Source organism: Vulpes lagopus, chromosome 11, assembly GCF_018345385.1.
Source record: "Vulpes lagopus strain Blue_001 chromosome 11, ASM1834538v1, whole genome shotgun sequence".
Classification (NCBI taxonomy): Eukaryota; Metazoa; Chordata; class Mammalia; order Carnivora; family Canidae; genus Vulpes; species Vulpes lagopus.
The window spans coordinates 84,903,775-84,929,464 of NC_054834.1; the positions used below are offsets into that span (position 1 = coordinate 84,903,775).

The following is a 25,690-nucleotide window of genomic DNA, read 5'->3' on the forward strand; positions in this document are numbered from 1 at the left end:
GCAACTTCTGCTTCTGTCATCAAAGGGCCTTTTCTCTCTGTGTCTGTTTCTCTCCTTTTATAAGGACACCAGTCATGGGCTTTAGGGCCCATTCTAATCAAGCATTACCTCATCTAACTAATTACATCTGCAAAGGCTATTTCTAAATAAGACTGCATTCTAAGGTTCTGGGTGGAGGTGAATTTGGGGGGATACTATTCAAGCCAGTATAGCACTGAATCTGTGTTTGTTCATGTTGTCATTCTACTTGATCCTATAAAGTCTGTTTAGCCAACACAGATGTGTTTTCCACTTTTGTATACTTTACCACATTTCTCATGTATTCCAATTGTTTTTCTAAAACATTAACTTTCTGTACCTAACAACTGAAATGTCAGTTCTTGATTATCCGTTTTTTCCTTATTCTTGATCTCATTCTCCTTTTCTTGTATTCACTTGTTTCTCTGGATAAGGTTTTCACATTTCCTTCTGCTTGAATCTGTTTAATTACAAATGTTGAATCTTCTTTGCGGGATTCTTTGGAGCAGAAAGCATGGCAAGTGCTGAGAACAAGAGGCCTCAGAGATGCCACCCCCACCATCTCTTGGCTTGTCCAGCAGGCTCCTGCAGCTCCTGGGTGATCTTGGTTCTTGTGCTCTTCTTCAAGGCTCTGCCTGTCACGATGAGCCCAAGTCCAGCCCCTGACGGAAGGGGCTTTTTCCTTAGATTTTAAGAATCATGTAAGTTTGGAAAGTGCTTAGTTACACAAAGTTAAGCAGATTTATTTACTATAGAAACTCCCAGAGCCATCAATATGGTAAATCAAACCTGAGGTATTTCCCAAATTAATATGCTGCTGAACTCTTTTTTAAAAGAAACATTTCAGCCTTTGTAAAACATTGCTAAGTTAAATTAAAATTCACAAATTCTAGAGTAATAGATACTTAGTAATAGAGGAACTAAAAGTCTTTGGGAACATATCTTGAAAGGATATATCATATTTGTTTCTCTTCACAAAGTATCAACATTATTTTTATAGGATTTGTGAATAAACCTTACTTAAAAATCTATAAAAATCCCTTTATTTGATCATGTACATAAAACAAAATGTCATATTTCAATCAATATAGTTCTTCAAAATCAAGACTTACATTTTATAGGTTTATAACAAATAGCACCATCCCTAACAGACTTGCATTTTTCATGTCTCCAAATTCCTTTTGGATCCAAGACAACACAATTTCCAGCAGATTGTTTATCTTTCCATGGGATGTAGTCAAATGTACTGCCATCAGACCATTCAAAACTTGATTCACTTCCCTGTTTTAAGAATAATAGATATAAAAAGGTTTAGAACACTTTTTAGCATAAGAATTTTTTTTTTAGCATAAGAATTTTTGAAAGAATAATAGAGATAACCTGAATCCAGAAAGAAAGAATGTTCAAAAAGAATATTAAGAAGAATATATATATATACTTTATGAAGTATTGGAATGGATTGTTAATTATGTGCTTACAATTGTTATAGGTCTGGACCTATTTGCAAAATCAGGGATTTACTTTTGACACTTTGATTTGAGACATTTACTGTTGTGCAGTTTAAGTAGGACTTCAAATTTACAGAGTTACTATACTCTGTCTCTAGATTTATTTTTTTTAAGGATGAGTTTTTATAACACTTGAAATTAAATGACATGCAAATGGCTTCTTTTTGTCACAATTACAGATTTATCATCCCAACCTTCATATTATTCTGAATATTGTTTTTTATGTTTTATAGTTCTGTGGTTTGTGTCTCTGGCTACATTTTTTCATATTATAAAGGCCATCAAACAGCAGGGAGCTAGAAGAAAAAAATATTTCTCAAGAAACTCATATGGGAAGACTACTTTTGATTTTTCCTTGATTCTATAATCCTAATTTGTCACCCTTTTAAAAATCCTTTTCACTTTGTTCTAAAGATTATTTAAATTATGCCTTCAATTCTACTCTCAATAGATGCCTATTTTTGGCATATTGGATATTATTATAGGTAACTGAATATATTAACAGGATTCAAATAGTGGCACAAAAGACGTGTTTACTACCAAAACATTATTCCCAAATAGTGCAATTTGTAAGGAGAAAGTGAGAGGAAAATACATTTATTAGTCCTAACATTAAGAATTTTATTTGGTATCTTATATACATTTTTGTGTTAATCTTCACTATAATCCTATGTTAAGGAAAATATTATCACCCCAGTTTTACAGATGAAGAAACAAGCTTACAATGGTTAAATAACCTGCTCATGATCACTGAACATGTAAATGGAAGACCCACCACTAATACTGGAACTCAGGTTTTTCTGATTCTGTGCTATTCCTTTTTTACCACTTTCAGTTGGTCTGCTCCAAACTGAGAGGTATTGTTGAGATATTTATCTGCTGGACCCTTGGGATGGCAGTGTCTAGGGCAGTTATGGTTCTGGCTATTTGCCCTACAGCATTCTACAAATATAGTTTTCTAATTGCTTTGTGTTGTAAAGAGATAAAAAAGTGCTATGCTATGCAAATTGAGTCCCAAGACTTCAGCTGATGTTATACTTTGAACTAATATGCTCAGGGACGCCTGGGTGGCGGAGTGGTTGAGCGACTTGCCTTCTGCCCAGGGCATAATCCTGGAGTCTTGGGATTGAGTCCCACATTGGGCCCCCTGCATGAAGCCTGCTTGTCTCTCTGCCTATGTCTCTGCCTCTGTCTCTCTTTCTGCGTCTCTCATGAATAAATAAATAAAATCTTTTTAAAAAAATCTTATGCTCAAATTTCCAACCTTCTAACACATTTGCAAAATTTCTGGGAAATAAGATAAGACTTACATCGTGACTTGAGAGCCCAACCCATAGTGGAAATCCATCACGTTTTACGATGTCTTCCAGAAAGAGCTGGCCATTTTGGTCATGAACACTTGCCAAATAACCTCCACTTTGAGAACATATGTTTAATGCTTCATACCATGTTACCTTTTTTTGAATAACGTTATAAATACCATCTTCATATGGAATAAACTGTGGCAGAGTAGCATTATATTCTTCCTTGTAGTCAACTATAATATTTAAATTAAAAGCATTAGTGATTATGTTTAAATTACTTAAAATACATATTTTGGGTAAGACTGGACATGTGATCATTTCTAAAGTTAAATAAACCTGGATTTCTTATTAACAAAGGAGGTAAAATACATACATCATTTTTCTTATTGCCACAACACATGTGATAGGTTCTTAAATATTATAATTTTCTGGTTGATTAAAAAAAGGTATAAACATTGTCTTTCATTTAAAGAGCTCACATAGGAATTGAAGATAGAAAAGGATACCTAAAATGCAGATCAAACAATTAACTGCTATAATATATGTGATTGAGTAGAGAAGGAGAGATTGATTCATCTGAATTAAGAGAGTCAGAAAGCCTGCTTAAAAAAAAAAAAAAGAAGAAGAAGAAGAAGAAGAAGAAAGAAAAGAAAGCCTGCTTAACAAATTACGTTTGCAAAATTTAGGTTAGATGAAATTTGGACTAGAAAGAAATAAGATAACCAGAAAGTAAGCTAAAAACAAATGGAGAATAATATAACAGTAACAAAACCACAATGATGAGGGTACTTCATAGAGAGGCACAGGAACTAAGAGCTCCCAATGGCCAGAATTAGAACAATTTGAATAAAATATTAGATAATGTAGCATACTGGATTATAACCCAAAGTATAAAATATATAACCATGAGTCCATACTGATATAAACAACTGACTGAATAAGTTAAAAAATGGGAGGGAATAGACAAATCTCTTGTACAGTAGAATTCCAAATAATTTACATAGATATGCCCTTCCCAGAAAGGTGAATAACCCTTCAGTCTGTATGTGTGGGCTGATCATTAGGGACTTCCTTACAAAGAGTATGGTATTGGAAATGGGGAAAAGAGTACCTCTGCAGTGGAGAAAGCTAATATCATCTAGAGGCAAGTGATCAAGGTTAAAATAAAAAAAAAAAAAAACATCAGTCAACCCGAAGTGAGGCACATTCCATATAATTCATGGTCAGTCCTCTTCAAAACTGTCAGAGTCATTGATAGCAAAAAAAGTCTAAGAAACTTTCATAGCCAAGAGAAACAAACCTAAGGAGACATGATGACTATACATAACTTGTATCCTGGATAGAATCCTGAATAGAAAGGGCATAGTAAATAAAAAATTTTTTATATCTGAATAATGTATGGACTTTTTTTTTTTAATTTTTATTTATTTATGATAGTCACAGAGAGACAGAGAGAGAGGCAGAGACATAGGCAGAGGGAGAAACAGGCTCCATGCACCGGGAGCCTGATGTGGGATTCGATCCCGGGTCTCCAGGATCGCGCCCTGGGCCAAAGGCAAGCGCCAAACCACTGCGCCACCCAGGGATCCCTGTATGGACTTTTGATGAACAGTAATCTATCATACTGGTTGTGACAAATGTACCATAATTACGTAAGATGTCAACAATAGTGGAAATCGGTTATGGTGTATATGGGAACTTTCTGTATTGTCTCTGTAACTTTTCTATGAATATAAGATCATTCCGGGGCACCTGGGTGGCTCAGTGGTTGAGTGTCTGCCTTTGGCTCAGGTCGTGATCCTGGGGTCCCAGGGTCCCCAAGGGGAGCCTGCTCCTCCTTCTGCCTATGTCTCTGCCTCTCCCTCTGTGTCTTTCATGAATAAGTAAATAAAATCTTTTATATATATATATATTTATATTTATATATATAGATTTCTATATTTATATATAATTTATATATATATAATCATTCTAAAATAAAAAGTTTGTTAAAGAAGTTAAAAGAAAAAAGGTGGAAGACTTCTTGTCGGGCAGCCTGGGTGGCTCAGGGCATGATCCTGGAGTCCTGGAATCGAGTCCCACGTCAGGCTCCCTGCATGGAGCCTGCTTCTCCCTCTGCCTGTGACTCTGCCCCCGCCGCCCGCTGTGTGTGTGTGTGTGTGTGTGTCTCTCATGAATAAATAAATAAAATCTTGAATAAAAAGACTTCTAGTCCATAAAAAACATAAATAAAGGTGCGAATGAGGATAAGCACACACTGTACATGGGACAATTAAGAGATCAGCCTGACACAGTAAGAGGCTTACTGAGCCAAGAATGGGCGAAGAAATGGGGCTGGAAGAAAGCCTTTAATTTTAGAATAGACTGTTTCTAAAATGCCTTAGAAGCTTAAATGAATTCAAGGTAATTGGTAATAGGGAAACCCTGGAGATTGTTGATCAAAATGGTGCTCCAGAAAGTTAATCTGTCATACTATGAAGGGAGAAGATCAGCCTGGATGTTAGCAGAGGGCTTAAAGCAGAGAGGCCATAATAATAGTGTCTAGGGACGCCTGGGTGGCTCAGTGGTTGAGCGTCTGCCTTTGGCTCAGGCCCAGTGTCCTGGGATCAAGTTCTGCGTCAGGCTCCTCACAGGAGCCTGCTTCTCCATCTGCCTATGTCTCTGCCTCTCTCTCTCTCTCTGTGTCTCTCATGAATAAATTAAATCTTAAAAAAAAAAAACAGTTTCTAAGCTGTGGAAAATTTAAAACTGATACACACTTAAAAATAGATTTACTTGAGTAATTAGGCAAATTTAAGAAACATTTATTTTTAGGTGAGAATGTCAAAACTTTACCCAAACACACTTTATTATTTATAAAAATCTTATCCAGTCTTCAAGACCCTACCAAGTCTTACCTTGTCCTCAAAGTATGGTTTTCATTACTCCTGTTTTCATTGATCTCTTTTGAGATTTATTTATTGGTTTGACTTTCCAACAAACTTAAGCCAGTACCAAATAACCTAAAACTAACTTACATAAAATAATGCTAAGGAGTTTAATGCTGTCTTCCCAGATACATTTAACTCCCTGAGTTCAAGAACCTGACACCACAGACTGTGTCTTTTCCTTCCTCTGTAACTCCTGTATCTCTCATAGAACTGAAGATAGACGAGACTTTCAAAAAACACAGTTGCACGATTCCCACTCATGGAGCTAATGGCCTTATGTTCTCTTTCTCTGGAGCGGAAATTCAACATTAGCATACTTACCCATTTCAATTTTACAAGCAAGGATGCTGTTCTGGTTATAGTGAAATATTTCTTCAATAACATTGAAGGCTTGAATATCCCAGAAACCATCAGTACTCAAGCCAGCAAAAAACTTGTCATTTTTTATATCTGGTCTTCCTCTTCTCCAATTTGTGTATGACAGCATGGTCTTATCAGACCACAGAAGAGAATTATCTAGGGAAGAAACATTTTTTTCTATGCTTAGAGATTGAATGAAGACTTGAATAATAGTTAATATTACAAACTCAACTGATTTTTTCTCCTTTACTTACTTTCTAAAAAGTTGTATGATTAAGTATAGTCCTTTAAAATATTTTCTGACTATAGTAGTAAATCATGCTTATTTTTAACTTGGAAAGCATAAATTATAAACATAAAAGTTAAAATTTATAGCTTATAAATTTTATACTTTATAAAGTGATTTCACCATCCTGCCATAGCTATATGTTTTATCATTTTTAAATCAAATTTTCATTTCTCCTATATATATGTTAAATTGCAATGAAAATGAATATAATTCTTTTATTTAAAAATTAACATATTACAAAACTATTGATAGAAATCTCTTCTCTGGACCTAAACCATACACAATTGTGCACATTTATGTCAACTGATTTTGACAAGGGTGCCAAGACAATTCAATGCAAAAGAATAGTTCCTGGGATAACAGGATATCTACATGCAAAAAATATACATATATTTTATATTAATAAATAAATATAAACATATATATAGACCCTTTCCTTTTACCATATAGAAAATTAACTCAAAATAAATCATAGTCCTAAACATAAGAGCTGAAACTATAAAACTCTTAGAATGAATCATATGAGTATTTCTTCATGACCATGCCTTCTAGATATGCATAAGTGATAAAAAATAGGTAAGTTGTATTTCATTAAAATTAAAAAGTTTTGTGCAGGGCACTTGGGAGGCTCAGTCAGTTAAGTGTCTGCCCTCAGCTCAGGTCATGATCCCAGGGTCCTAAGATGGAGCCCTGAGTCAGGCTCCCTGCTTGGTGGAGAGTCACTTGTCCCCCTCCATCTGCCTCTCTCCTAACCCTTCCCGCTTTTGCTGTCACAAATAAATAAATAAAATCTTTTTAAAAAAAATTTCTGCTATAAATTCAACTATCAAGAAAGTGATGGTGGGGGATGCCTGGCTGGCCCAGTCAGTAGAGCTTGATATTCTTGATCTTGAGGCCATGAATTTGAGCTCTATGTTGGGTATGGAGCTTACTTAAAAAAATAAAGAAAATGATGGGAGAAAATATTTATAAATTGTTTATTTAACAAGGAACTTATATCCAGAATATAGAAGAAATGTTTATATAACTCAATAATAAAAAAAACAAATAATTAAGAAATGGGTAAAAAATCTGAATAAACTTTTTTCCACAGATGATATACAGATAGCCACTAAGTACATGAAATTATGTTTAATATCATTAATCATCAGGGAAATGAAATAAAAATGACATATAATTTTTATCAATTAGATACCACTTCATACCTATTGGGATGGCTACAATCAAAAAGAGATAAAAAATGCTGGCATAGACACAGGAGAATTGGAAGGTATAGAAAATGGTATAGCGGCTTAGGAAAACAGTCTGCTAGTTCTTCAAAGGGTTAAAAAAAGACCCAGCAATTCCTCTCCTAGATATATACCCCAGATAAATGAAAATATACATCCACATAGAAACTTGTACGCGAATATTCATAGAGGCTTTATTCATAACCAAAAAAGTAAAAAGAATCTAAAAGGCCATCAAGTGATGAATTGATAAATAAAATACAGCATATCCATACAATAGAATATTGTTGATACCTGCTACAGTGCTACATGCATAAGCCATTAAGCTAAGTAGAACAAGCTAGTCACACAGAAAAATCACATACTGTATGATCTCATTTATATGAAATGTCTTGAACAGGGAATCTGTAGAGACAGAAAGCAGGTAAGTAGTTTGCTGGGAGCTGGGCGAGGGGATAAGGAATGAGGAGGGAGTACTAATGGATACAGTATTTCTTTTTGGGGTAGTGATAGCAGCACAACCCTGTGACTATATTAAAAGCCATTAAATTGTATACCTTAAATGGCTGAATTGTATGGTATGGGAATATATCTTATTAAAGTTTCTGGAGAAAAAAAAAAAAAAAAGTTTCTGGAGAAATAAGTTGCCAGCCTATTAAAATTACAAATTGGCCTAAAGAGTGGTGTCATTATAAAGTACACATACCCATTGTTGTCCTGGTTATTTGTACCTTTCACTGATGACTGTCTTCTGAGGCAGTACACTTAAACATCTGCCTGCAGCTAGAAACACTATACATGTGATCTGGTTCTTGCTCGCTGCTATCACCTCATGTCTCAGGCCCTCTTTGGAAACCTCTCCCCAAGTGTTAAACTGACAATTTTATGGTCAATATGATGGGCAATGGTATATTCCTAAAGTTGCTATACAAAAGGGTCACTTTTTCACTTGGCTTGACAAGTGGCTTCCCTCAGTAATTTCTATTCATGGCCCTACTTCTGAAAAGTCAGAACTTTAAAAACAAAATCCTTTTTATCAGTGGTATTGTAATTAAATATTATTTAAGTATACTGAAGTAATTAAATTAATCTATGGATGTGAATTTAGCCACTAAGAATTATATTTAAACCAAATTTGCTGGGTAGCCCAGGTGGCTCAGCGGTTTAGCACTGTCTTCAGCCCAGGGTGTGATCCTGGAGACCTGGGATCAGGTCCCCTGTCAGGCTCCCTGCATGGAGCCTGCTTCTTCCTCTGCCTGTGTCTGTGCCTCTCTCCTCTGTGTGTGTCTCTCACGAATAAATAAATAAAATCTTAAAAAAAAAATAAAAAAATAAACCAAATTTGCTGTTTGCTTGAAATATCTTTCTACATGTCACTCATAGGTCTATATATTTTAGTAGAAATTTTGTCACTCATACAATTTATAAAAATAAGTTAAGATTAGATTAAAAGGAAGTCTACGTATATGAAAATGCTTTTTAGAATACAGAATACATTTGTAGTTGTTTCTGATAATATAACTAAAAAAGTATATCAGAAGGTAAAATTAAAATCTCTATGTCCTGGGTGTGGTCTCCCCCAATCCCTATGGAACACTGTTTCCTTGATCATTTCCAGGTAAAGCCTAGCCACCTAGTTTCTCTCCATTTTTTCCCCTTCCTAATTTTAAGGGTATTCAAGTGTCATTGGAGAAAGGATTTGTATACTTAAGTCCTACTATGATGAACTCATCTTCAACTGGCAACTTAAGTCCTACCTGTTGCTTGATAGCTTAATTTTTATTAACTCATCTGCACATCATAAGTATTTAAGAAAAGCCTTACCAACTCTAAGAAAGGTTAAATTGCAAGGAGAAGGCTATTTTTAAACATGGCATGCTCATATTTGATTAATTTAGCTATTTAATATGGCATGCTCATATTTGAGTAAGTTAGCTTCTGCCTTTGGCTGTCATTGTCCTATGCCCCTTAGTAAGGCCTACCCCCCTTGAGGCTAAATGTATGCTTTTGATGTGTGATGTTTCAGAGTGACTTTTTTCTTAATTTCGACTTCTGTGATTTTTAGGACATCTCCAATTGAGTATTTTTCTAAATAGGTCTTATTTCTGCTATTACTAGGGTCTGTGTCTTAAAAAATTTCATAGTGTGGCACCTGGGGAGCTCAGCTGGTTGAGTAGGCCAACTCTTGATTTTGGCTCAGGTCATGATCTCAGGGTCATGGGCTCTACCCCATGCTCAGCAAGGAGCCTGCTGGAGCTTCTCTCCCTCTCCTTCTGCCCCTCCCCTGTCACCTCTTGAGCATGCACACACCCTCTCTCTCTCTTCTCTCTAAAATAAATGAATGAATCTTTAAAAAATTTTATAGCAATTATACCTTGGACTTGTGGAATTTAGTCCCAATTTCAAATATTCTATCTCACTGTCAGACTGTTCCTCTTTTTTCTAACATACAGTCCAAGCCAAAGTTGTAAACCCAAAGATGCAACAATAATAGAAGTATAATTCCATTCCCACTCATCCCATATACATAGTAGAGATTTAAAGTAATTATTGAAGATTTCTATGGCAGCATGGTCATTTTTAGTTAGTCTTGAATTGCTAGGAGAAATAGTGGAGAAAAGAAATTATTTTCCACCATTTAACTCTAATCTTAGTGGTAAAGGCATTTTAATGGCAGATTTGAGATACAAAAACTGTCTAGTATTTATATAAGTTCTGCTAAGTGTATAATTATCATTTTGTATATTGATAAACATATACTTTGGGGCTCTTGGGTCACTCAGTGGCTGAGCGTCTGCCTTTGGCTCAGGTCTTGATCCTGGTGTCCTGGGATCGAGTCCTGCATTAGGCTCCCCAGGGGGAGCCTGCTTCTCCCTCTGCCTATGTCTCTGCCTCTCTCTGTCTCTCACGAATAAATGAATAAAATCTTTAAAACAAACAAATATATACTTTGAAGAACTATACTTTTGTAGCTTAATAAACAAGTAGTTCATAATGAGGTATATGAATTTAAATGGAGAAAATCAGCAGATTTACAACTTACTTTCATAAGTTATACCTAATGTGATCCATGAAGCCATATTATTCAAGTGCAGAAGTTGCTCAAGAACAAAGTCATTCTCTTTTTCATCTCGAATACTCAGAACATGTGAATTTGGATCTGTTACATAAAAAAATAGTCAATCATTTTAATAATTACTTATCTAGAACACTTTATTTTGGTAGATTTAAAACATTTATTTCCCAGTTTAATAAACTCTAAAACAATAATGAAAAATAAGACAGACATATAAATATAACTATTTCATTGTACTGGGGCACATGGATGGTTCAATCAGTTGAGCATCCGACTCTTGGTTTCGGCTCAGGTCATAAATATTAGGGTCATGAGATCCAGCCCCACATAGGATGCTGAGTTCAGTGGGGAGTCTGCTTGAGATTCTCTCCCTCTTCCTCTTCCTCTGCCCCTCTCTCCACTCCTGTTCTCTTTCTCAAATGAATAAATAAATCCTTTTAAGAAAATAATCTATACCAAAATAAATAGATTAAGTTTTCAAATATTTTGTTTTTGCTTTATTTTTTTTAGTGAAGAAATAAAAAGAAAATTATTTTATTTAAATTCAATTTGCCAACATACTGTATAACACCCAGTACTCATCCCATCAAGTACTCTCCTTACTGCCTGTCATCCCGTCACCCCATCCCCCTACCTTCCTCCCCTTCTGCAACTCTTTGTTTGTTTCCCCGAATTAGAAGTCTCTCATGGTTCGTCTTCCTGAAGAGAGAGAATCTTAAGCAAGCTCCATGCCCAGCTCTTCACAGGGATTGATCTCATGACCTAAGACCATGACCTGAGCCGAAATCAAAAGTGAGATGTTTAACCAACTGAGCCATCCAGGTACTCCAAATATTTTCATATTACATTTAATCTTATAGAATATGGGCAGCCCAGGTGGCTCAGCAGTTTAGCACTGCCTTCAGCCCAGGGCCTGATCCTGGAGACCTGGGATCGAGTCCCATGTCGGGCTCCCTGCATGGGGCCTGCTCCTCCCTCTGCCTGTGTCTCTGCCTCTTTCTTTCTCTCTCTCTTAATCTGTGTCTCTCATGAATAAATAAATAAAATCTTTGAAAAAAAAATTTAATCTTATAGAATAGTGAAAAATTAGCAGCTGAGTAGAGAATTTAAAACATTGATTCACGTAACTTTTCCCCATTTAAAGCTTATTTTGAATTGGTACAAATTTATCCATATTAATAATATACTGCCCAAAACTATAATAAATAAAACCTCTTGGATAGACTGTATGATAGATCTTCCTTTTCTTTAGAGATCACTCTTTATATTAGGGTTAAAAAGTTTAACATTTCCCAAAGGTGTTCCTCAGCAAATTAGCAGGAATTTCTCAGAAAAAGACTAAATGGATAAAAGTGTCACAAACATCATTGGTTAAACAAAGTTAACTAATTCATTTATAACATATATTAAAGTATATGTTAATGTACATTTGATAATATCTAACAGGAAGCAATGGTGTATAATATTTCTCAATCTTGTTCTTTTTCTAAGGATCCTTTTGTAGAATATCTTTTAAGACGAGTTTCTACACAGCACATTTTGGGAATAATACTTTGATATTTGCCATAGGAAATTCCCAGAGTTCACAGGTCCACTGTTCAGAAGTCACAGATCCTCAGTGGATCTCACAGGGAATATCTGAAGAGTCCTAAGAGTTGAAAGTGTGAAAGTATGAAATATGCATTTCTTTTAAGCAGAGCTGCTTCTTTGCTTTTGACTACTTATATGAGCTTTTGACCACCAAAATTCACCTATTTTTACTTTGCCCACAGTCTAGCTTGGTTTAACATCCAGTTCTCTGCTTGCTAGTGTCATTTTTTTTTTGCTTTTTAAGTAGAACTCATTTGTTTATTCATGTAAAGACAGAATAGTTCTCTAATGGATGGGTAAAGAAGTAATTCTTATATCTCCGTTTTAACTAGACACAAATGTGAATACCTTTTCTTATTGATAATGCAGAAAGTAGGAGATAAATATTTTTGAGATCTAGTGCTAATTAGAAAAAATTATAGGGATCCCTGGGTGGCACAGCGGTTTGGCGCCTGCCTTTGGCCCAGGGCGCGATCCTGGAGACCTGGGATCGAATCCCACGTCAGGCTCCTGGTGCATGGAGCCTGCTTCTCCATCTGCCTCTGTCTCTGCCTCTCTCTCTCTCTCTCTGTATGACTATCATAAATAAATAATAAAAAAAATTAAAAACAAAAAGAAAAAACTATAACACACTCAGGTGAGACTTATTTTTTAATGAACATACATCTAATGGCCACATAAGGGACTTACTCAGTTTCTGGCATTCAGAATGAACTTCATCTGGTGTTGTTGCCGTATATTTAGTCTTTGCTATCACAAAATTGTAGCATGAGTTCTGAAATGGTATCCATGGAGTAGATAGAACAGGAGATGGACACTGAACACTGCCAACTGGCTTGATCTCTCTGTCAGTCTCATCTAAGAAAAAGACAATGGTTAGAATTCTAACTGTAGTCATAAATGTTGAATCCTGTTCATGGTAATTAGGCTTGATTTGTAGGGAATATTCAGGAAGCCAATAAATAATATAGCCTAATGATGCTTGTTCTGTTTATATTCAAATATAATATGACCTCTAAACTGGGTTTCTGTAGGAAGGAATTTATTTAACACAATTTCTTTCCCCTGCTGTGGAGTGAGTAGGAGAATGTAAAACATGAGGTGCTATTAGGTTAAATGTAGTTTCTGTCTTCCTGTACCACCAAATCTCAAATACAAGAGGCAACCTCAGATACTATACAAAGATATTCATAATGGGAATTGAACTATAACTTTGGAAACTCATCTTTAAGTTTCTGGCTACTGATATCTTCTCTAATTTTAGAGTCATATTTTATTTTTTATTTATTTTTAAGGGTACATTTTAATGAAATACATGATTTTCTAAGTTGTTGCTTTAATGAAAACTAACAGAAATAGTTGAAAATCTGACATCTAGAAAATCTGGTTCTTTAAACAATTTTATGAAAAAGCAATACATTTAAGAAGATGCAAATATAGCTATGCTCTACTCAAAGACAGTCAAACTGATTTAATATGCAGTAGAGACCATTCAGAATCTCTCCCAGCTTACAACTTTCTTTGTCTGGAAAGTAGTATCTTCTCTCTCCTGAAAATGCACGAATGTGGGCCCCTGGTGGTTGTAAAACCACCTTCCTCTGACTAAGGCTAGAGATTGCATACCTTACTCAGTTGGGTATATCAGATTCTTTCTAAGAATTTTGAAAGTGGAATTCAAGGATAGTCAATTCATTGTCAGTTACAGCTATATTTGAAGGCTACAGAGCTGCCTTGTTTTACCACATGCAGAAAGAAGCAGAAAGTATATAAAAAAAGAGTCAGATCCACAGAGAGAAACAGAAGAGACAGGTGGGAGACAGTATCTCTGGGTTCCTGATTCCATTCAGTTTCTGATTCCCATTCTCATGAAGCTCAGCTATATTCTCATTTTGACGATTTCCCTCTTGGCTGAAGCTAGCTTGAGCTGGTTACTGTGACTTGCAAACAGATGAATCTTAACAGTGACTCTTAAAAAGAAATATTAGTTGTTGATAAGAATTACCAAAAAAATTCCCACAAATAGAAGTACTTATAGAATACAAACAAAATATATCCAAAATGAAGCTAATAGGGATTTAAAACTCAAAGGTCAATTATCATTATCAACTGACAAAAATAAATATATAACAATGTCTAAAATAACAAATCAATGACCAAGTACTTAATATATAATAATTCTACCTGATATGAATTTTCACAAATTTTGTTGTAAGAAAGGACATGATTATAATTTCAAAACAAGATTTTACAGAACTACTCCCCACAAATTTCACTATTCATGAGACTGATAATAATTTAAGAACTAAAATATAGCATACTTCCTGGATAGTAGCAAATAGCACCCGGTTGCATATGATCACAATCAGATGTTTTCCAGAATCCATCAATGTCTAATATTACACAGTCTTCAAGTGGTTCATTATTTTTAGCCCAGCGACTAAACTGAAGATGTTTCCCATCTAACCAACCAAAGTTGAGTCCATCCTGTAAGCAGCAGAAATACATTTCAAGTGGCCATACTTCATGTTATCCCTTTTGTATTATTTTGTTCCTCATAGTCCATCTAATGACCCTTAATTTTACCTTATATTTAACACACAGTTACATAGCATTACCATGTGCCGGGCACTGTCCTAAGTGCTTTGCAAATATTAACTTACTCAATGTCATGACAACTATATGAGACGGGAACTACTGTTTCCATTTTACCTATAAGAAAACTGAAGGCATCTAATGTGCACCAAGTCCCACAGAATATATACCCCAGTTCTGGGACTCTAATCCAGGCCTTCAGACACTAGAGTCCATGGTCTGAGCCATTATACTGGGCTGCCACACAACATATCTGGAACTGTTGGTTTTTGGAAGAAACCACATGTAGTAAAACAACGTGTAGTAGTGGAAAGAACATGGGCTCTGGAGCTAAGCACATTTAGTTTGGAATTCTGGCTTAGTCATTCATTAGTTTTTGATTTGAGTTTACCTTGTGGAGTTTCCAACTTGTCATCTATTACGTGAATGTGACACTTAAACCCCTCAGGGCTAGAATTAGTGTGGTAATGTGTAAGACACATCATAGCCAGCTGGCACACAAGAAATGCTACATAAATGTTAGCTCCCTTCCTCCTAACCCTGACTCAGGCCTTGGGGATCTCATCTCACACTGCTGTTTTTACACGTGTCTTTATGGAGAAACTTCCTCATTCATTATATTCTATTGTGCACTCAGAGTCTGTGAACATCCATCCTTACACCCTGACAAGGGCCTGACCACCCACCTATCTTGAAAGAGGCTTTACAGAATAGGTACAGTCTAGGAGATGGACTGCAGGGTACAGACCTGTTTGCGCTCCCCCTGGTGCTATGAGAGCACCGGGCCTTATGCACTGACCCAACAAACTAAGCTGTCCTGAGGCCAAGGCAATTTTGCAACACTGGTTTGGTTGGAATATTGGGCAAAGGCCATACACAGTATCCTTAGTGAACCATAAATAGCAAACATGCTTAAGTTTCAACACCACCAACTGTTTCATTCTGAAACTGTTCTCTGCCAGAGAGTTCCAGGGGTAACTTTGTGGCCAGTTAATCCCAAAGCCCTGTGGCCTCAAATGTGGCCCTTTGACCATGTGATGTTGCTTGTACTTGGTATTACTCTGGGTTCCTTCACCTTTGCACTCACAACTACCCCAGGTACCTGGGCCTTTGGAACTTCTATTCCTTGTAGATAAATCCCTGGACCCCCTATCTCTTTGCTGAATCTGATCTCTCTTTATTAAGACTGTAAATATCTCTTTACTAAATTCTTGACCTTAATTGATCTCAATTAAAACTGGTCTTTTCTAAGGGAATAATTTCCTTTCAATACCCACAAGGGAAGGCTGTTTGTTTCCATTCTCAGATACCACAGGGCCAGGAGAATGGAGTAGTCAGTATTTTTATCTCCTTCAGTCATTCCCTTTGAGGTTTATGCAAACTACCAGATTCCTTGCCTCTTTCTGACATCCACTTAGGACTTGGCCTCCTTGTTCCTCCTGACATTCACTAAGTAGAAGCCCCATGTCTTGCTCTGTCCTCCTGGTCCTAACATTGACCTACGGACATTAATGTTCATGTGAATGACTCCCCAATTCCCAAGCCTTCTTCACTTCTTCTATGTTTATGTACTTCCACTTCTATGTACTTAAGTGACCCACTGCCACAGCCACTCTCTGGACTTTATTTAACCCAGAACTGCCACAGGCCTTAGTTCAGACCAACATGAGCTCCTGCATGAATTTCTACAAGAAATCTCTAGATAACTCACTTCCTTATCCACTCTCTGCCAGTACAATTCTTTCTAAGTAAAAATCTGTTGTTACTACCATGTTTAAAATCTTTCAATACCCTTCCATTGCTTTCAATGTAAAGTTTTATTTATTTGTATCTGGTCATGTTCCAAAGATTTAAGGCAGTTTATGCAGACATGTAATAAACATGTTAAAGAGTGAAAGGAAAAAGAGAAACATAGGTGAAGATTAAAATAGGGTAAGAAACAAGACCAAAATCCTTAAGTGGAGAAGAAAAAGAAAATGGTATGATCCCAAACATCTTAAAAAACATATACATATGTATATAGAGAAAAACTTGAGGGATATAAACCAAATTATTCAATCTTATTTATTACAAAGTGCTGGGATTACAGGTGATTTTAATTTTCTTTAAAAAAAAAGTTCACTATAGGAGAACCTGGGTCACTCAGTCAGTTAGGTGTCTGACTCTTGAGTTTCACTTAGGTCATGATCTCAGGGTTGTGAGATGGAGCCCTATATATCAGGTTCTGCAACTGGGTGTGGAGCCTGCTGGGATCCTCTCTCTTCCTCTCCCTCTGGACCTTCCCCCATCCCAACACTCAACCCTATCTGATTTTTTAATTCTTCTCTTGTCTCTTCTTTTCTTTGGCTGGGGAGATGTGGCAGTTCCTCATTCCTACTCAGTCTTTTACTAGAGTAAAAAGAAGTGCTCAGCTACATATGTTCAGTACAACTTTTTCTTAATATAAACAATATAGCACTAGATCTTTGAACAGTAGAAAGATGACAGTCACTAAAAATTACACACTTCATGAAATTTACTCACTGGAGTAAGATTTTAAAATCTCCAGGTTCTTTTTGTCTGATATGAGAAATGCTGTGTGCAACAAAAATTTCACATTTCATCACCCAGTTCTGGCAGTTAGGACTGAAAACTTACATCTTGACTGGAGAGTCCAATCCATAAAGAAGAGTTATGAAGAACCGCCTGCACAGTTAGGAACGCCTGCTGGTAAGGGTCTGTGATGCTCACCAGGTGCATGTTCTCTTTCTGACACTCTCTTAGAGCATCAAACCAAGTCAGAGTCTTCATGATGATTTTGTACAGATTATTTACATACTTTACAGTATCTGAAGTATTCTGCAAGGTTTGTCTGTTTTCAATTTCTGTATGTAAAAGAAAAAAAAAAACACCCACTCTGCAAGTCATAGGACATTTCTTCAAATTTCTCCACAACGAGTGCTTTAGATATTACTTATCTATTCATTTATTTTAGATTTTGGTTAGGAGAACTAGGTATGTATGTCTTGCTGTGTATCTTAATATGTAATATGTGTGAGCCATAGCATTTGTTTTCTAAAATTAGAACAAAATTCTGTTTTTGTTGATCTGATTTAGGAAGGAAAAAAGCTATAAATAAAAGGAGCTGGCAATTAGATTACCATTTCAGGTTGGTGTCAAATACCTCCTTTATTTGAACTCCTTCAACAGGAGAAAATGTTAGGTGTTCTCTTACAAAAGATCTCATCAAGGAGAGTTCTGATGAGAAAAATGTACAAAACAACCCACAAGAGGCTGTATTGAACTACTGCTTTACAGTACTTCTCTGAGTAAAGCAATTACTAAACAATATGAGACAAATAAGGCATAGGTTGGTTTAATAAAAAGTTCCTTAGAAGTACATGGATTATCTACTTGAGGTTCTCATTACATGACAAAGCTTTTTTTAAAAAAATTATTTGTTAAAAACATTGTAATCAATGAAAACAATGTAATACCTCTAAAAATATCTTTTTGAAAATATGGATGATTCTTATTTTTAAGCCCACATTTTATTTGGGCTACAGTAAGGTATATACAGTGACCCATTTATAACACTTCACACCTTTTGTGTGTGTGTGATAAACTTTACCAGAGTCAATTAAATATATTTTTTCTCCTTCTTTCTCCAAGATAGAAAGTAAAAACTGAAAAATAAATGCCAGAGTGGAAAAAAGAACAAAATTCAACCATAACTTACTATAATTAGACAACTCCTATTAATAAATTCCATCTGATACTTAATTTTGATATTTAATTAAGTAAAGCAATGACACTTGAAAAAAATCATATTCCATTTGAGATAATGTGACTAACTGAACCAATATGGATTTAGCTATCTTAAAATTTTAGGAAAGCTGTTTATAAATTAATATTAATTCATTTATAAGAGTTTTGTGAAAAAATACTGTATTTATCCAACAGCATAAAGTACCATAGATATCTAGATAATAATTTATACCTGAATATTTCTGACAGAGAGACAGAGTGTGGTATTCACTGCAGGCAGTAAAATTCCATGTCCCAGTATAAGGTGATGTTTGGAGGTTGAGCATTAGAGCACATTGGTATCGGGACTCTTCCTCAAAAATCTAAACAAAAAGGCAAACATGTACAAATAGTCATGAAACTAACTGTCTAAAGATCCTAGCAAGAGAACTTTATATCCCAAATTGGATTTTTCCTCCTGTAAAAAATTCCATTAAGGAGTTGACCCTGAAATCACAAGAAAATCCTCAAAAACTTCTGAAGCATGGAAAAGGGGCAATTAACTTTAGAAATTATAAAACAAAACAGTGGCAATATCATTAAATATAAATTGCAAACAGATAAAAGAAAAACTGGTAAAAGTAAGATGAAAACACAATTAAAGTAATATTTAACACTCTGCTATCATTCTTGAAGTTAGTGTTTTTGTTTTCTTGGGGCAAATATTCCAATAGTGGAATAATGCAAATATGTACTATTAAATGTATTGTGTTTTTTAAAGGAAAGATGAACTAAGAATTGAATACAGGGGATTAGAAAATGAACAAAAATAGATCTCCAAAAAACTAGGATGGAAAAATGTAGTAATATTTGTAAATGTATCTCAAGCAATAGAAGTAGAAGATGGAGAAGAGGGAGGAGAAAACCAATACATACCAGTTTTGTAAAAATCTGAATAAAAAAAAGTAAAAACACAATCAAAATAAGGCATGAGGATTTGAAAATATAATAGCATACACAATCTTATTCTAATACCTTTGAAAATCTAAATGAGGGGCACCCAGCTGGCTCAATCAGAACAGTAGGGGACTCTTGATCTTGAGGTCATGAGTTTGAGCCCCACATGGGGTGTAGTTTACTTAAATATATTTTTAAAAAATCTAAATGAAATAGGCAACTTATCTTGAAAAGAACAAATTAGCATAATTGTTATAAGGAGAAGTAGAAACACCAAAATGTACCAGTCACTTCATTGGAAATTGAAAATTAATACTAGTAGTTCATTTTCAAAACTATATGTGAGATAGCTAAAAGCTTTAAATGAATTATCTTATGTAATTTTCACGTTGTGTTGTAGGTATAACAGAATCAGAATTTACAGACAAGAAATTGAGGATTAAGAAAAGTTAAGGGGGGTGGGGGGCAGAGGCCCCAGGTGGCTCAGCGGTTTGGCGCCACCTGCAGCCCAGGTGTGATCCTGGAGTCCCGGTTGGGCTACCTGCTGGGAGCCTGCTTCTCCCTCTGCCTGTGTCTCTGCCTCTCTCTGTATCTCTCATGAATAAATAAATAAACTCTTTAAAAAAGAAAGAAAGAAAAGTTAAGTGAACTTCCATACTAATGATTGAATGAAATTCAAAACCAGACAATGTGACTCTGGAATTTAGGCATTTGACCACTGCACCAAATCCCTTTATTATTAGAGAATGATGTCTGAAAATAACATCACATGATTTTGTAGGTAATTCCCTCAAACTTTCAGGCTGAATAATTCTCCAGGCTTGATTATAATTTCAAAACACAAAGGCAGAAACCTAGCCAGTTCATCTTATGAAGCTGACATAATCGGGAAAAAAAATCAGACAATATAGCATAAAAAATTAATTCTATGAGCAGAGATGAAAACATTCCCAAATATAATTCTAAGAAGTCCAATTCAGTATAATAGCAAAATAATAATCCATTTGGAGCAACTAGAATCTATGATAAGATAAAGATCGTTTATTATAAATATATGACAATTTTAGTAGACACTAGAAAAAAAGCTTTGGAAAATTCAGTACTTATTCCTGAATAAAAGTTCTAAATAAGCTAGTTATAGAATGATATAACTTAAAGAGTCAGCATTGGAGTGCCTGGGTGGCTCAGTTGGTTAATCATGGACTCTTCTGCTCAGCTTAGGTCAAGCGCCATGTCAAGCTCCATGCTAGGCGTGGAGCCTACTTAAAAAACAAAACAAAACAAACAAACAAAAAAAAAACAAACCAAAAAGACCCTGAAAAGTGCCCAAAGAGTGAGCATCATAAATAACAATGAGAGACTGCAGACAATCCTACAAAATCTAGATCAAGTCTAGGATGGTAGTTATTTCCTCTGGTACTATCACAGTTCTAGAAGCCCTACCACATGTAGTGAAGCATAAACTAGTATTTGAAGATTATAATTATCTAAGTAAGAAACCCCCAAAAATCTAGTGAAAAACTGTAGAATAAGAGGTTTTAGTAAGATGGGTGCCTGTGAAATAATACATAAAAATACCCAAACAAAGCTTCTTACATATCAGTGAGAAAATCAAGAAAAAATCTGTCATTCTCAAAGGCAATGAGACAGAACTACAAAAATTTCACTGTGGGCTCTAAAGGAAGACTTGAATAAATGGATATACCATATTCTTGAGTTGAAAGATTAATAATAAAAAGATGTTAACTAAAATATTGTCAAATTCTCATCATAAGTTTGTTTAATTGTTTGGGTTGGAGATTGACGAAACAATTATAGTTTGGAAGAATGGACAGGAATAGCTAAAACCATTTTTTAAAGGTATATATACAGGATAATTATTCCTATCATATTTTTTAATATGCAAAATTATAGTATTTAGATCAGTGTCATAGCTACATAAGAGTATATTTCATACACTCACACTTAGTGTAAGATAAAGGAGGCATCCTATATTGCTTTTAACAAGTAGAAGCATATGCAATAAATGGTGTTTGACAGGATTAGGGAAAAGCATGAAGTATTCATTGACAACATACACTATATACCATGGCTGTATCATGCAGTCAAGAAAAAAAGGCAAAAAATATAGGCATATATTTAACTAACATCTACATGATGAAATTTCTAACCTAAAAAAAATGGAGGAGAAAAGAGAAATAAACATATTTGAATGTACACACATGCAAAAAATCAAAACTTACTTCTATAATATTTTTGGTATTCTGCACTTAAAAAAAACCTACAGGAATATTTTTCATAAACACAAGAAACATAGAGTCAGCATGTTTAATATTTACATAATTGTAAAATCAATAAGAAGTACATGAAGACAAAAGAAAATACATGAAGACTTTGAAAAATATTGAAAAAGAATAAGAATATTCATACTTGATGAAACTCAAGGTACTACTGAACTTACAGAAGTTTGTTTTCATTAGATATCAGAGAAATATAAAGAAAAATATGATTGATATATTTAAATTACCAAATTAGCAAGAATTTTTAAAAGACAATGACCCTTAGAGGTAACATAGTAGAGAAGCCAAAAACCCTGGTTCTGCAGTCTCATGGACCTAGTCACGACTGCATGCGTGACTGCATGACTGGGGACAAGTTTCTACATTTCTTAGAGGCAGAATAACAGACCTTTTCACATCTGTTGTGCAGATTAAATGAAATAATGCATGTGATGCATTAGCAAAGTGCCTGACACATATTAAGTGATCAAATATTAGAAATTATTAATATGTTTGTATGGATAGAATGGCAATTATAATATATTACTGACAAATATAAAAACTCATAAACCTTTCTGGAAAGCATTTGGTGAATAGAGTTTTATAACTACTTTATCTTTTGATCTGGCTTTGACTTCCAAAATCTATCTTAAGGAGGTAATCTGAATATAACCAAAGATTATGCACAAAACTGTTCATTGTAATGCTATTTATGATTATGTAAAAATAGAAACAACCTAAATACTCAGCACTGGTTGGATAAATAATGGCATACCATTAAGAAATATCGCACAACTATTAAAATGCTTATCAAGTACATCTTTTAATGATATAAGAAACTATTTATAATACTAAATGAGAAAAGTAGACAATGGTATATATACCATTTTATATATATTATGATATTATCTATGTCAGAACAATAATATATGAAAAAGCCCTAGAAGAAAAGATGCTGAAATACTTACTGCAATTTCCTAGATTAGGGATCAAATATGGTTTGAGACTCATTTAGTTGGCTCACTTATGTGATAATGGACTAAGATAAGATAGGACAAAGAGAATAAACTAGATAAAGTAGAATAAAAAGAAAATATCAATGTGTATACCATCACCCTCAATCAATTTTTAGAATATTATTACCACCACCAAAAAGAAATGCCATTACCCTTTAGGCATCACTCCCAATACTTCTTCCTTCTTAGCCTCTGGCAACCACTAATCTACATTTTATCTTTGAAGATGTGCCTGCTCTGAATATCTTATATAAGTGGACTCATACAATAGAAACCTCATTCTTAATCCAATAATTTATAGAAGACGTGGGTATTTCACAGAGCTATATAGGTGTGTGTGTGTGTGTGTGTGTGTGTGTGTGTGTGAGAGAGAGAGAGAGAGAGAGAGAGAGAGAGCACACACATATATGCACACAGCAGAAGTGGGTGGTGGGGGCAGAGGGAAAGGGAGGGAGAGAATCTTAAGCAGGTTCCACGCCCAGCCAGAGCCCGAGTGGGGGCTTGATCTCATACCCTGATATCATGACCTGAGCTGAAATAAAGTCTGATGGTCAACCGACTGAGCCACTCAGGTACCCTTGAGCAATTTAGATTTCTGATTTAAAAAACTTACATTTGTTGGTATTTTCAACCTCCCACCAACTACTAACGGGTGAAAGTTACTGTATGTCAGTTCTCTGTTATCTGTCCATTTGTTTATCTTTTCATAGGCAGTCCAGCGCAAACCAATCCATAAAGTAGCCTCCATATCCGGAAATAAGGATGTAATGAAATCTGTCAGAAAGAGATTTTTTAAAAGCATTGACTTATTCAAATTATAGATACACCAAAAAAATCTCATCGAATACTTCTTACTTATCTACAACGATACTCTTTTACCTATTCTGTAATAAAGTAATTTAATAAGAATTTTTAAATATGTTAATTCCCCAAAGCCTCTCAGAACTAACTTGGCCCCCATATCAGAATAAAACATGTTTCCAAAACAATTCTGTTACCTTGTTCTATCTGGCTCAGCACTGAAGGAAGGGTGCCACCATAAGTGTGACAAGTATCACTTGCTTGGGAAAATGTGAGAGACTTCGGTTTGATTTTTAGAAAACACTGCAAACAAAAAACATAAATGAAGCATAAGATTCCAAGCACCGAAGAGCTCACATAGGAAGTAAATATCTCATCTTTTAGAGGGCTGCTAATTTTTGGTCTGTGAGATATGGAAATTTACAAAGTAGTACTATATGAATGCAGACCTACACTGTCAATATAAACAACTAAAGAGTGGTCTATCAGTCAAATTATTTTTTTAAAAAATCTCCCTCTTACTGAGTGCTTCCCATGTGCTAACAGTTTGCATAATACCATCTCACTTAATTCCTTCAACAAATAGGGAAACTGAGGCACAGGGCAGTTAAGTAACTTTACTTGTAAGTGAAGTAGACAGATAGTAGATATGATCAGCGTTTAGATTTATTCCAACTGATTTCAAAGGCTGAACTGATAATCATCACCTCCTTATATAAAAACATGCATTTTAAAAGAAGTCATCCCCCTTTCTTTTGGCAGGAAATCTTAATTCAAACTTACCTCAATTATGTAAATTAATGTAGTCCCAGTACCTTGGTGTGTGTGTGTGTGTGAAGATTGTTCTAATTTTAAAAAGTCAAAATGTATCCTTATTATTTTAGCTTCAGTACAGATGTTTTCAGTTGTAAGACTCCTATCTTCCTTCTTCTTTTTGATACTATGATCATGTTAATGTGAAGTGGTACACCTTAAATACTGTTCCTTGAAGCATCCAACAGAATTTTTTTTCAGACTCCCTGGAGACTGGAGTGGCCAGTGAGCTCTATGTCGCTGGGTAGCTTCTAGGAAAGGCCCTAGACAGAACACCCTGAACTGGAGCTTGGAACCTTCAGTATGTTAAGGATGGCAGAGCAAAAAGATAACAGGAGCCTGGATTTGAAGATGTTGTGGAGCTTCCATACCAACCTCAGCCCACTTACCCTCAAACTTCTTTTGTGTGAGAGAATAGATGTTCTAACATAGTATAGCAATCTCTCTACTTAGCAACCAAATGCATTTCCAAAGAGATACATATACCAATCTAGATTATCATTTCAAAGAGGCAGATACAGAATCTAGCGTTTCCCAAACCTTTGTAATCATTAAACCCCTTGGAAGGCAAGATCAATGATTAACATTTTGTTAGCATATATTGTAACCAAAACATAGTTTGGAAATGCTGGTCTAATTTAATTGGTAGATGCTGCTTGGATGCTTTCTTTCAAGTGGAAAATACATCAGCCAGAAATTGTCAGTTTCCTTCATGCTATAGAGACAGTTTTATTATTTAAAGTATTATAATTCATTGACCAATCAACATCAGCAATTTAATTTTAGTAGCAACTGGATAAGAACACAGTACTTTGAAGACCTGTAGGCATCACTAGGCATCACTAGCTTGAGAGTTAACTTTGTTTCTGGCAATGATCAGGTGAGTTACTGAAATACACAGAGGCTATCTTTAGTGAAGTTGTTTGATGGGCTGCGATTCTGCTACAGGCCATACAACTATCATGAAAGCAATCATCATTTGTACAATGTAGCAATTCCCTTTTTACCTTATTCTGAAAAGCAATCCAATCCCCAGAGCACTGTATTTTAGCTGCAGAATCTGGACTATATTTTTCTAATGAAGAGACATTATATTTTTCACAGATGAAGGGCAACTTGGTACTACAGTCTGCTGGCTTATTTAAGTCTGAGAAATGAAAAGCAGAATTACAGGGGTGAGAATTTTCCATTCAGCACATTTT

At 35.1% G+C, this 25,690-nt stretch overlaps 1 protein-coding gene across 2 annotated transcripts in view; it reads right to left on the minus strand.

Annotated features, from left to right (window-relative positions):
• The window catches only part of LOC121471383 (lymphocyte antigen 75), a 127,257-nt gene that overhangs the window by 44,470 nt on the left and 57,097 nt on the right, over window positions 1-25,690 (minus strand). For both annotated transcript variants that reach the window (XM_041722103.1, XM_041722102.1), the window contains exons 21-31: window positions 25,496-25,635; window positions 23,873-23,978; window positions 23,488-23,648; window positions 18,876-19,005; window positions 17,534-17,760; window positions 14,623-14,788; window positions 12,995-13,162; window positions 10,682-10,798; window positions 6,082-6,276; window positions 2,837-3,063; window positions 1,131-1,299 (exon numbers count right to left, since the gene is read on the minus strand). In XM_041722103.1, coding sequence (XP_041578037.1) covers window positions 1,131-1,299; window positions 2,837-3,063; window positions 6,082-6,276; window positions 10,682-10,798; window positions 12,995-13,162; window positions 14,623-14,788; window positions 17,534-17,760; window positions 18,876-19,005; window positions 23,488-23,648; window positions 23,873-23,978; window positions 25,496-25,635 — 1,806 coding nt within the window. The remainder of the gene's footprint in view (window positions 1-1,130; window positions 1,300-2,836; window positions 3,064-6,081; window positions 6,277-10,681; window positions 10,799-12,994; window positions 13,163-14,622; window positions 14,789-17,533; window positions 17,761-18,875; window positions 19,006-23,487; window positions 23,649-23,872; window positions 23,979-25,495; window positions 25,636-25,690) is intronic.